Raw genomic sequence first — 13,772 nt, forward strand, 5'->3', positions numbered from 1 at the left:
TGGGTAGGCAAATTCATAAAGACAGAAAATAGAACAGGGTTGCCAGGGGCTGAGGAAGGGGGAGTAAGGAGTTATTGTTTAATGGATATAGAGTTTCAGGTGGGAAAGATGAAAAAGGTCTGGAGGCTTTGCATGGTGGCTCATGCCTGTAATCCCAGCACTCTGAGAGGCAGAGGCAGAAGGATCACTTGAGGTCAGGAGTTCAAGACTAGGCTGAGCAAGAGTGAGAACCTGACGCCACAAAAAATAAAAAAATTTGGCCAGGTGTGGTGGCTCACGCCTATAATCCTAGCACTCTAGAAGGTTGAGGTGGGAGGGTTGATTGCTTGAGGTCAGGAGTTTGAGACTAGCCTGAGCAAGAACAAGACCCAGACTCCACTAAAAATAGAAAAAATTAGCTGGGCGCGTGATGGCAAACGCCTGTAGTCCCAGCTACTTGGGAGGCTGCGGCAGGAGGATCTTTTGAGCCCAAGAGATGGAGGTTGCAGTGAGCTATGATGACAACACTGTACTCTAGTGTGAGTGAGAAAGAGACTGTATCTCAAAAAAAAAAAAAGGCCTGGAGGTGATGGTGCTGTTGGTTGCATAGCAGTGTGCTCGTACTTACTGCCACTGAACTTAAAATGGCTTAAAAATTACTAAATGGTAAATTTTATGTCACGTATATTTTACCAAATTTTTTTTTTTTTTTTTTTTTTTTTTTTTTTGAGACAGAGTCTCACTTTGTTGCCCGGGCTAGAGTGAGTGCCATGGCGTCAGCCTGGCTCACAGCAACCTCAATCTCTGGGGCTCAGCGATCCTACTGCCTCAGCCTCCCGAGTAGCTGGGACTACAGGCATGTGCCACCATGCCCAGCTAAGTTTTTTTGTATATATATTTTTAGTTGGTCAATTAATTTATTTCTATTTTTGGTAGAGACAGGGTCTCGCTCAGGCTGGTTTCGAACTCCTGACCTTGAGCAATCCGCCCGCCTCGGCCTCCAAAGTGCTAGGATTACAGGCGTGAGCCACCGCGCCCGGCCTTTTACCAAAATTTTTAAAAAGTGAATATAGTATATAAAAATAATACAAAGGCAAAGAAAATAACTTCATAGACATGCACTATGTTGCTCAAAGTATTTCAGACTCCACAATGTAATAGCTCTAGAAGGGGCTTTTGAAAGTGTCTGGTTCAGTGCTCTTATTTAAACATGAGGAAACTGAGCTCAGGGCAGGGAAGCAACTGTTTGTGACCACAGAGACCATTAACAACAGCGTGGGGACTGGACCCCCTTTCTCTGGTCTCCTTTTCCCCATACCACACTGCTGCTTTCTCTATAGTAAGTCTGGGCGAATGGATTCCATTTCTACTGTGTGCTCGTTCATAAGACAACCACAGCCATAGACTAATTAATGACCCTGCAAATCCCACAAGATTCTCTGAAAATTACAAACTGGCAAGAAGCATTACAAATGCCGGTATGGTTCAATTCCTTGTGCCCTTGCAATTGCTCAAGAGCACTCTGGGGCCCAAAGATAAATAACTCGCTTTATATAGTAATCAGGGACAGAAGAAAGAGCAGGAAAATGTCTCCTTCCCCATTTTCAGCATAAGCATTAAAGCATAACCTAAATTTAGGATCTAGCACCTATGTGGCAAAGCAGACACAGGTGAGATTAGGCTAAATTTTAGCTTTGAATTTCACAGCTTTTGTTAAAGCTTGGATTACAGCCACTCCATGACTTGAGACAAAAATCTGTTTCAGTCTGAACTTCTCTTTGTTAACTTCTTGGTTCTGATGGCTCTGCTGTCTGAGTGAACATGCCTGCAGCTACATGTTTGGGTTTCAAGGCCTATATACTCAGGGCAAGCATGGACCCAGCTAAACCTGAACTTCACGTGAGAATCCTTTAAGGGCCACACTGCCCTGTAGTTTCTACCCTTTCCACGCCCTCTCCGGGCTAGGCCTGTAGCAATCCACACTCCCAACTCATATTTGCCTGGGGTCTGATTGAGTAAAACTCTAGTTCCAGCAGATGCTTTTCTTATCCACATCCCAAAGTGGGAGTTAACACTGGTCAAATTGATATTTCTATGAAGTTATTGGTTTGGGGTGGGTCTGAGCTGAGCTTAGTCTAATATTCTTTTAAAGAAGAGAGAATCTTAGGAAAATAGATATGACATTAGATTTATGTGACAAAATAAAAATGCCACGCTTATTAGATGCTCAATCAGTTAGCAAGGCCTGGGCAAAGCTGCAGAGTCATGAAAACATGTTCCCAATGAGTCAACTTTGTGTTCCAGTGGCTTCATCCAGTCTGGAGCCAGAAACATAGTAACTAAGAACTCTGTAGCTTCTCCCAGATACACAGATCTTAATCATTCCACATCCTCTCTGATTACACACAACAATGAGGTGAACAGAATAAATTCCCAGTAAACATGTGCTAATGAAACAAGTTAGGGCATTATTCTGTTTCCAATGGAGGGAATTAGTTCTGTGCTTATGACATACAAGGGTCAAGAATTTCAAAACACTGAAATGCTACAGTCAGGCACAGTCAATGTTTGAATCCACACAATCGCCCAGGAAGTTCTGAGAACACTTTGACTCTAGCTAGAGCTGGTTGGTCAGCTGGTCAGCCAGCCAGTGGCAAGCGCTGACGAGACGGTTCTGTGCAGGCTGCGCGTAGGGAGTTATTAGGGAAGATGGGCAATAAAAACAGAAGCAAAGTCATGTCCCTGGTCTTAAAAAGCTTAGAATTACTAAGAGCTGGCATGTATTGAGGGCTTACCATGAGCCACACTTGTGCCAAGCACTTTATGTGCATTGTCCTGTTTAATCCTCACAAATGAGATTGTCCCCATTTCATAGGCAAGGAAACTAAAGCACAGCGAGGTTAAATAACTTGTCTAAGGACAAACGGTTGCCAGGTTGCAGAGACAGGAGTCAGCTCTGTGATTCCAGAGCCCATGACCTTAATGCTCAGCCCATACTGCTTTTTTTTCCACAACTTAGGAAGGCCACTCGCTTACAAAAAAAAAAGGATTAAAAACACAGTGCACTTATCAGATTCAAGAGATCTTGCTATGCACAAGTACTATACAACTGGCCTTATGTATCTATGGGTTCTACATCCACGGATTCAATCAACCCCCGATCAAAACTATGTGGAAAAAATTGTGTCTGTACTGAACATGTATAGAGCTTTTTCTTTTCTTTTTATTTATTTTATTTTATTTTATTTTTTTGAGACAGAGTCTCACTTTGTTGCCTAGGCTAGAGTGAGTGCCGTGGCGTCAGCCTGGCTCACAGCAACCTCAATCTCCCGGGCTCAGCGATCCTACTGCCTCAGCCTCCCGAGTAGCTGGGACTACAGGCATGCGCCACCATGCCCGGCTAATTTTTTGTATATATATTTTTAGTTGGTCAATTAATTTATTTCTATTTTTGGTAGAGACGGGGTCTCGCTCAGGCTGGTTTCAAACTCCTGACCTTGAGCAATCCGCCCGCCTCGGCCTCCCAAAGTGCTAGGATTACAGGCGTGAGCCACCACGCCCGGCCTTCTTTTCTTTTTAAATATGAAGGGGTAGAGGGTTGTGAGGAGGGGTGATCAGTTGCCTTGTTTGTTATTGTTGAGACAGAGTCTCTCTCTGTTGCCCTGGGTAGAGTGCAGTGGCGTCATTGTAGCTCACTGCAAACTCCAATTCCTGGGCTCAAGCTATCCCTTCTGCCTCAGCCTCCTGGGTAGCTGGGACTAAAGGCACCTGCCATAACGCCCAGCTGGGTTTTTTTCCCCCTTTCTTTTTGGTAGAGATGAGGTCTCGCTCTTGCTCTTGGTCAGGCTGGTCTCGAATTGCTGAGCTCAAGCGATCCTCCCGCCTTGGCCTCCCAGAATGCTGGGATTACAGGTGTAAGCCACTGTGCCTAGCCCAGACTTTTTTTCTTATAATTATTTAACAATACAGTATAACAACTATTTATGTAGCATTTATACTGCATTAGGCATTATAAGTAACTTAGAGATGATTTAAAGTGTACGGGAGGATGTGTGCAGGTTACCTGCAAATACTACATACCATTTTATTTATTTATTTATTTTTTATTTATTTATTTTTTTTGAGACAGAGTCTCACTTTGTTGTCCAGGCTAGAGTGAGTGCCGTGGCATCAGCCTAGCTCACAGCAACCTCAAACTCCTGGGCTCAGGCGATCCTCCTGCCTCAGCCTCCCGTACATACCATTTTATATCAGGGGATTGAGCATCTGTAGATTTTGGCATCCAGGGGGTCCTAGAACCTATTAACAGATGGGTACCAACGGATGACCATATATCCTACTTTGACTCTTCGTGAGAGACCCACGATGCGCTGTGGCACTCGCTAACTTGCCACCTTGCTGAGGCGTGACTCAGACCAGCACAGGAGGGGCCGGCGTGGGGGCAGGGCCCTGGGCTGGGAGAGAGCTGAGCCTCTACCAAGTTGCCTCATTTGGTGGCAGAGCAAGATTTGTGGATATATCTTGAATTATACAATCTTCTTACTTAAAAAATGTAGTTTGAGTTCTTTCAAATGTAAAAAAGTAACTGAAACATGTTTTCTAAGCATTGACAGACTGAAGTCTAGAGAGGATTTATTTTAATGAATATTTCAACAACCATTTTTGATGGGCATATGAACTGTCCACATCAAAGTGGGTGTTTTGAAAGAATTAGGGGCTAAATGTTATTGTTTCTTTCTTTTTAAAGTAGTTTAAATTGCTCTCTGGTTTCGAACTCCTGACCTTGAGCAAATCGCCCGCCTCGGCCTCCCAGAGTGCTAGGATTACAGGCATGAGCCACCACGCCCGGCCTAAACTGCTCTCTGAACTCATGCTGCTCAAATCTCAGATGGTACGAATAGATAGTAGCTGAAAAGAGACAACTTCGCTTCAGTGCTAAGGTGACACACGCTATGAGGAGATGTCCTGAAGCACAGAATTCCAGTGAACAGAGTGGGACTAATCCAGAAGGCTCCTTGGGTGAGGTGAACAGAGCTTGTCAATCCCCAGTACATAAGCCTTTCCTTGCTTGCTCTTAAGTGGTCTCTGCCCCAGCCATGGTGGGATCCAAGGTCATCAGAGCCTTTGCTGCCCTCTCTGCCTGGAACATTTCTTCTTGGTCCTCTTTTAAACTTTGGCTCTTGCAGAAGCCTTCTCTGATCATCCCCGTCTAAAACTGTGACTCCCTCACGCACCTGAGACCTAGCTTTCCAAACTTCGGCCTGCTTATCTTGCCTACTCATTGATTTGTTAGCTTGTATAATATCTGTCTCTGCCTACTGGAGTATGAGCGTCATAAAGGAGAGACCTATTCTGTTGTGCTCACTGTGGCAGCCCCTGCAACCAGAACAACACATAGCACTTAGCAGGCGCTCAACCAAAATTATTAAAAATAACGGATGAATGAATGAAGAAAGTTGCCAGGTCATCAGTATCATCCAGAGCAGATCTGTACTAGAAGGATGTGTTTGATCTATGACGAAAACTGTAAGGCCCAGGCTGTATGCTAATTTCATCTCACCTGTTCTGCTCCCACCATGCTAATTGGCTTGCACTTGAAGAGGTGAGTGATGAATTTGGGAATGAAGGAGCTGTGGATAAAAAAGAAGTGACAAATTAGGCTTTTTTCTCTTCTGTAAAGAACTACAGAAAATTTTTTTAAGGTCCCACTTATTTCCATTTGAAAACTGAGAATCAAGGTAGACACTATTGTCATCCACCAGCATCCATTGCCTTCTTTTTCCTTCCAACCGAAGCACTGGTTTTGTTTAGGCATACAAGCCTTGATATGCCAAGGAAAAGTTGATCCCATCCTGAATTACAGAGATAAACTCTAACTACTGTCAGCCAGCCAGAGCATGGCATTCCCTTGGTGACTGCTGTTGGTCCTGGGAGGGGGACATTATCTAAGCTGGCCCAATCAGACTAGAGGGGAGGACTTTCATTGTGAGGCTGGGGCATGACTCTCTTCTTTCTTAGGGCGTTGCTGCATTTGGATATAACATCAAGAGCTGCCATATGACCACCATTCTGAGGATAAAGCCAGCCCCAAAGATAGCAGGGTAAATAATCTGGGGCTCAATGACATGACTGAACCACCCAATCAACCATTCTCAGATCTGTCCTACCTCTGTATTTCCAGTTATATGAAATAAAAAATTAACATACCATTGAAGTTAGGGTTTCTATTGCTAGCAGCTAAAAACACCCAAACAGATGTAAGAACAGAATATACAGGAGGTAGTTATAGGGTCATAAATGTAAAAACAGGAAATAATTGCTAAGGGAGTAACTGTCAGATCAAGAAACAAAATACACGATCCTCTAAAAATTTACTGGGGACTGAAGGATAACCTGGACCACATGGGCTGATGACATTGGTCTAGGGGAAATTGGGTGAAATTGGAATAGGTCAGGAGGGCTTTTCAGAAAAAAAAAAATTCAAAAAATCGCAGAGGCCTGAGCTAAGACAGCAGGGTTGTGCTGGGGAAGAACATAGGCATAGCAACTGGGAACGCCTGTTATCAAGGCAGGATCCAGAGTGAGCTGACCAGGCGAGTCACGAGGGCCCACGACCCAGGGAGAGATGATGGAAATGAAGCAGGATTTGTAGGTTTAGATCCAGGCTGCCCAGCACCTCTCTCCTTACTCTTCAAATGCTGCTCCCAGGCTGGTAACCTCTATCTTCTTCAGTCTCTCAGTATCTTTTCCTGTACGCTTGTGCCCACTGTAATATCTAATGACTCACTGGACATCTTAATGGAATGGCTGCTAGCACCTGACTCCAGTACATCCAAGCTCAGCCCCACCTGGAATCCAGGTCAGAGGACTGGGTCTCATCTACACAGTCACTCGAGAAAGAAACTGGGATCTACCCAAGGCTACTCCCTCACCTTCAACCCCCAAATCCAATCAGTCACCAACTCTTTTCCTGAACCCCCACATCTACCCCACCTGCCTGTCCCCACTGCTACTGCCCTCATCACTTCTCCCGTGAACTCTTCCAAGCATTTCTTAACTGCTCTCCCTACCTTCAGCCTCACCCCTTCTAACTCAGCTGCTGCCAAAGGCGTTTATTTCAAATGCAAACCTGATCAAGTCCCTTCCCTGACTAGAATCCTTGCAATGGCTGCAGACAGTCATAAGGGGGCTTGATGGCCTCCTCGAGTCTCAACTTTCTGTCTTCAGCTTCATCACGCCATGCCTCGGCACCCTGTGCCTAAACCCGGCTGGGCTGCCTGCAAGACCCCAGGATTCTGCTGGCTACCTAATGCCTCTGTGCCTTTCCTTACACTGCTCCCTCGGCCTGTAGTGCCCTTTCCTAGGTCCCTGTGGGTCACACACACATCTCTCAGACCCTGTTCCTCTTCTAGGACGCCGTTCCTTAGCCACCTCCACCACACCCTACTTGGAGTCCACAGGCCTCTCCTAACATCTAACCTACTTTTTTTTTTGCACACGTGTCTATTTCTCTTCACTTGACTGTTAAGGCAAATGAAGGCCGGGCCATGTCTATTAAGCCAAAGCACTTAACTCCTGTGTGTGGGACACAGCAGGTGCTCAAGTGAATGACTGTTGAATAAATAATAAATGTTTTAATAATATGAATAGTAGCAGCTATCACTTTTTGAATGTCAGCTTGGTACCAGCACTTTACTCAGAAGTTTACGTGTCATTCTATACTCCCAACCACTATTCATAGATTTGTCTTAGAATCTCCATTATTGAATGGAAGAAAGCCAGCTTAGTGGACGAGGGAAGTTGTTGCAGTTCAAAGTTGCTGCAGTTTTGACCGGGGTGGATCTTGATGTCTCAATAGGAAAGGCCGCTCTTGCTTCAGACACCGAATGGAGGCCAAAAGAAATATCTATGGCTGGGCAATGGTAGGGAAGGAAAGGAACTTCAGGTCCAGAGATCAGGTCTAGGGGGAAGGTCTGCTGATCAGAAGGAAATGCAAACAAGGGACTATTTGGAAGGGATTCTTCAGTGCTATAAACCAGGGCCATGCAAGTAGTGTGAGACTGAATTCATTACTAATTGCAGCTGCACACACAGTTCGCACCCTAAGCTACTTCACGCTGGAGTAAGCTTTGGTGTGCCCTTGAACTGGCTCTGAGTACTAGTTTGGGGGAAGATACAGGGATCAGATACATGTCTTTGGGGGAGAAGTCCCCATGATGTGATGGCTAACTGCCAAGGGCTTCTCCAGGCCATGGAGGGGGAGGCGGTGGCTATTGCCCTTGGCTGGGGAAAGGACTCTTCACAACCCCCACCTCTGAGGTTTCTAGCCTTAGGCTGGGATTTCACAAGGATGAGAGGGCACCTATGGATTAAAACAGAAAACTACTTTCTAGATCACAGGCTGAGCTTTTCCAGATGTGAGAGATGGGCATCCTAGTCCCAGATCACTCAATATGGGCTTAGTAATAAAATTAAAGGGCCCTGAGGGCTCTGCAAGAATGTGAGGCTGATGCTGGGTCGAGCTAAGTCAGTGGGCTTCTTATTCACTGTAACGTAAGCTCAATCAGACCCTGTGCAACCACGCTGGAGATTTTCAGTTATAGTAAAGTTTTACAGAGACTCTACTTCCACCAGCCATTATGCAGAGTGTCACCATGTGATTTATCAGCAACGCTTTCAACACACTGTAATGAGCACCCAGAGAGCGAAGGGAGTTTCAACTCCTGGTCCATCTGTCGTACTGCAAACATTAACGCCTCCCTGGAGAGTCCACTCTATCCTTTCTTGACAATCTAGAAACTAAAGCGAACGTTAGAAGCCACTGCATAATTGTTGCTCTTTAGGGCTTTATTTGTGAGGGAAAGGGGAAGCCCTAATTGAATACAAACTGGGAGAGATCTGAGGAAGACAGAAACTTGGAGTCCTGAATCACCATTTGGGACCTGGATGAGAATAACCCAAATACAGTAGCTTGGACTGGGCTGACCTTCCTGAAGCCCTTCACTGAGCAGGTTGCCAAAATGCTCATTTGATAATTGGTCAGAGGAGACATTGACCCTCTACATCGCCTGGTCTCACGGGAACTGGTGCTACAGCCAGATGCTGACTGGCAAAAGATCAAAACTATTTCCTTGCTTCAAAACGCAAGCCAGACCCGGCCACACACGAGGATGTGGCAGGAAGGCATGCAGGCCAGCGTGCACTCCGTCTCCTGTGGGAGTGGCGCTCCCCGACTTGCTCAGCCCGAGTTCTAGTACCTTCCCTGGACCCGAGAATGTCCACAAGTGGATAAATTCTAGCAGCCACATAACATGTACTATGAGGAGGGAGGGAGAGAAGGCTCAGAAGAGACAGAACTGATGGTTCCTACCTTTAAAAAGCTTATAATCAAGTCAGAGACAACAAGCATATATAAAATCACTGAAGAATAATTCTAATTATCCAAACCTGGGCAAGAAGTGGTTAGGTCCACATAATTCAAAATGACAGGACTCCCCCCCAACTACTCGTACTTGACATGGCCGATGATTATATTGCTGTTACTGTTATCTACGACTTCAATGAGCAGATTTAGTTTTATTATTATACTTCTTTTGGGTACAAATTAAAATCAGTTTGCCTGCAGGCACCAGAATGAGCCCCAGCTGGAAGGTGGGGACATCTGAATTGTGAGCATGCTGCAGGGAAGGTATGGTATTAAAAATAACCCAGTTGAGTATGATATTAAAATGGTAGACACATGTCATTATACATCTGTCCAAACCCATAGACTGTATAATACCAAGCATGAGCCTTACTGTGAATGCTGACTCTGGGGGATTAATGAGGTATCAATGTACATTCATCAACTGTAACAAAAGTACCACTCTGGGGGAGGGTGCTGACAACGGTAAAACTGTGAGTGTGTGTGTGTGTGGGGGGGCAGGTGTATATGGGATATCTTTGTGCCTTCTGCTCAATTTGGCTGTGAACCTAAAACTACTCTAAAAAATAAAGTCTATTAAAAAAAAAAAAAAAACCAACTCAGTGATGAGGAATGCTCCAGGACTTACTTTGCAAATTTAATGCAGAACTGAGTGAAGTATTTCCGTGTAGAAGCCAGGTTGTCACGGATGATGGGGACGTTCTGTTTAATGTGAAGAATGACAGAGGTAACGTAGGGGCTCTGGTCACCAACGTGCTCCACATTTTGCCACTGCATCTGAAATGGAAACAGGACAAGGCTTTGGAACTTTTGTGGGAGAACAGTGTCACCTGTTTTGGGGGAAGGGGCACCTGTTTTGGAGTGGGAATCAGGTCACAGCTTGGTATCACAGGAATTGGTTCCTTTTGTCTTGGGGAATTTGTCGTACTCATTCTGTAGTGGCTTACCGTGAATAAAAACCTTATTCTTGCCAGTGAAGTGTAACGTAGGCCCTTTCCTTTTCCTACCTGTTCCCATCATGCCTTCCTTTCCCAGCTAAGCTGCCATCTTGTAGGGGAACCCTTGCCCAAAAGATGAATAGGGATCCTATTCTTCTGTCAGCTGTTTCACTAGGAGAAGACTGCAGCAGAACAGAGGAGGGACGTCTACTTCCAAGCAGACGGGGAGCTTGGGAGATCCGAGAGGTGGCTGGGCTAAATGAAATGAAACCTGGAGGAGAATTAAAATATACCTTTCTCTCAAATAAATTAGGAGGAGTTTGGATTCTTTAAAAAGCAAAGTAGAAATGGTATGATGTGTGAGATTTGCTTCAAAATAAGCTAGGGTTGGGGGAGTGGAGGAAAGTGTCAGTGAAACAAGATCAATGAAGCTGGGTGACAGGTACATGGGGTTCATCATACTGTTTTCTCTACTTAGAATATATTTGAAATTTTCCATAATAAAACATTTAAAAAGGTGTGTATGTAGAATCTTACCCTCCTAAAACCTTTGGGATTATGTTAGGATTTCAATGAAGGGAAGCGAAAGGGGATCTCTGGCAAACTCTAGGGGCAGACCAGAGAGTAAGACAGTGACGTGGTGGCCAGGGCAGGAGAGAGGCACAGGGACTGTGCAGGTGACAGTCACAGGGGAAGACGGACATCACTGAGAGCACCAATGTGGTCCCTGACCAGGCAGGCTGTGAACAAAAAATCAGAGACCCCTTTAGCTCAAGCTCCAACACCCTGATGAAAACTGATGAGACATGCTCTGGAAAACATCTACAGGAAACTGGCTGGACTTCTTGGAATAAGTGGCACTTAGCAGTACTGGACCCTGCAGAACAGAAAGAAGCCACGCTGCAGTGTCTCTTTCCCTATGGGAACCCACAGGGGAACAGGGCCCGCACCAGCCCCAGCCTTCCCAGACTGGCGAGGGAGGGGCACTCTAACCCTGGGAAGGGCTGGCAGGTGCTGGAGGAGTTCTGCTGAGTCAGCCTCTCTGAGTGGTGCTGGCCGGTCTGTTAAAAAGATCCTGAGCCAAACACAAACCATATAATATGTTCACAGAAGGAGGTCAGTAGTTCTGAGGCCTTGATGTCTCTGGCAAGAAAACACTATTTTTACAGAGCTCTTGGGGAAAGGAAAAATCCAATACTGAGAGAACTTGTTTAAAAGAATCATATTGTACATGGATGATTCTCCAGCCCTGGGAAGCTCAGATGACTCCATGTTTTTGTCCTAATGTTTCTTCAAATCACCAGATATTTGTATTCTAAAAGCTTTAGGGATATGTAAGCACAGGACCACAGAAAAGCTCGAAGGGACCTTCATTTCATAGATAAGAAAACTGAGGTCCAGAGGCATTACGAGTCTCACGCAAGGCTTCAGTACCTGGCTGCAGATAGGAAAAGGTCTCTATTTTTTTACTGGGAAAAGATAGAAACAAACAATGGACAAACAGTAGAAAGGTTAACATGAACTGACTTTATATTCTAATGCTTCGGTTATGGGTAACACTTTCCTCATTATCTTTTATCTTATTTAATATGCTTCTTTTTCCATCTGATTTTAAAGACATGACCCAATCAAACATGAGCACCCTAGGTGATTTTAGTTATTTGTTTGTTTGACAGGGTCTTGCTCTGTCATCCAGGCTGGAATGCAGTGGTATGATCATAGCTCACTGTAACCTCAAGCTCCTGGGCTTGAGTGATCCTCCTGCTGTAGCCCGCTGAGAAGCTGGGACTACAGGTGGGCACCACCATAACGATAGGCAACTTTTAAATTTTTTATAGAGTCGGGGTCTTCCTACATTGTCCAGGCTGGTCTCACACTCTTGGCCTCAAGAGATCCTCCTTCCTTGGCTCCCCAAGTGCTGGGATTACAGGTGTGAGCCATTGTGCCTGGCCTTCCTTGGTGATTTTAAATGAGCTCATAGGGTGAGGCCAAAATTGACAGGTGCTTTCATTTCTCCAGCTCTGCAGTAAGACTTGGAGCAGAATGCTCTGGCTAAACACAGTGAACTGTGGAGGGCTTGATGTCTCCACTGCCAATCAACATTAAGCTTTTCCATAGTAATGACTACAGTTTTCCAAGTTAGCAGCATTGTATATTTCAAAATCTCAAAACAGTTTACAAGCAATTATCTAAACATCACAGTTCTCCATTAACAGAAGACCATAAAAGGAGGTGGTGACATGCTCTGTCGTTAGTTACAAAGCAACTCTGAAGCAAGACCGAGCACAGGACAAGGAGTATCTTTGAGCTTCTGCTGGTTAGTCTGTACAGACATCATCTCGTCCCTCGTGATAACCACTGGCCACGTCAGTATATGTCCATGTTTGAACAAGTTAAAAGAATATTAGCAAAGGCCAGGTGGATGATTTTAAATTTAAATCAACTTAATGAAGGCAGAAAATGGTTTAAAGTACTGGAAAACAACGAAAGTTGACATTGTTTCTACTATTTTTAAAAAAGTGTGCAAAATAGAGTTAGCAGTGACTCTGAACAGTCATTGATCACCTCAGGTGGCTGATGCTTGCCATTACCTATCCCAGATGATGGAAGGTCTGGGCTGTAACCTGAACAAGACACCTACGTTAGGACCTACCACGTGCAGGTCACCTTGCCTGGCCCTAAACATAGGCCATCTCATTTGCAATTCATACATGATCTCATTTAGTTCTCACAACAATCTTGTGGATGAGGAAACCCACGAAGCTCAAAGAGATTAGGTGACTTGCCCACAGTTACACAGCTGGTAAATGACACAGTTGGGACAGCCAGGTCTGTCTGAAATCTGAGCACTATACCAGGCTGCTTGCTAGACATTTGTCAAAAAGAAGAGAAAAGCACAAAAGTACTTAACTGGGCCTTAGTTCAAGGTGAGCCCTGTTTCTCAATGAGAAGCTAATGAAATATACAGTGATCAAGCACAGGTCTCTTTGGAAAAAGGAAACGGTAGCTTGCATTGGAAGAACAACATAATGAAAAGTCATCAGAAGAAATAAGACTTCAACATTTCCAGGTAGAGTTTGCATCTGACATTTAGAAGTCACCCGTCTATACTGACAAGTTTTTCCTTCTGTGCTTTTTTTGGGGGGGTGATGGGGGTGGGGTTGAATACAAGATAGTGTGTAACCGGCACTATATAAATAATAAGAAACAGTTTGCAAAGGAGTAGTAACTAAGACGCAGGGTTGACAGAAAGAGCAAAGAAACGACAGTATGAAGACAGTAATTATCAGATCTTTGGAGACCCCACATTTACCTACAAGGAGAGACTTCGGGGCCCAGAGCATCCCCCGTGCTCTGCTTCTGCTGCCTGAGGAAGGAGAGCGTGGTCTGTGCTGACACTTCACGAGGAAGGCTGAGGGGAAACCACTCTT

The 13,772-nt window shown here is 44.9% G+C and overlaps 1 protein-coding gene across 1 annotated transcript in view; it reads right to left on the reverse strand.

Annotated features, from left to right (window-relative positions):
- Positions 1 to 13,772, reverse strand: part of VPS53 (VPS53 subunit of GARP complex) — a 156,173-nt gene that overhangs the window by 22,876 nt on the left and 119,525 nt on the right. The window contains exons 18-19 of the mRNA XM_075994275.1: positions 10,032 to 10,180; positions 5,540 to 5,609 (exon numbers count right to left, since the gene is read on the reverse strand). Of these exons, the coding sequence (XP_075850390.1) occupies positions 5,540 to 5,609; positions 10,032 to 10,180 (219 nt within the window). The remainder of the gene's footprint in view (positions 1 to 5,539; positions 5,610 to 10,031; positions 10,181 to 13,772) is intronic.

The sequence above is a fragment of the Microcebus murinus genome, chromosome 18 (genome assembly GCF_040939455.1).
Source record: "Microcebus murinus isolate Inina chromosome 18, M.murinus_Inina_mat1.0, whole genome shotgun sequence".
Taxonomy (NCBI): domain Eukaryota; kingdom Metazoa; phylum Chordata; class Mammalia; order Primates; family Cheirogaleidae; genus Microcebus; species Microcebus murinus.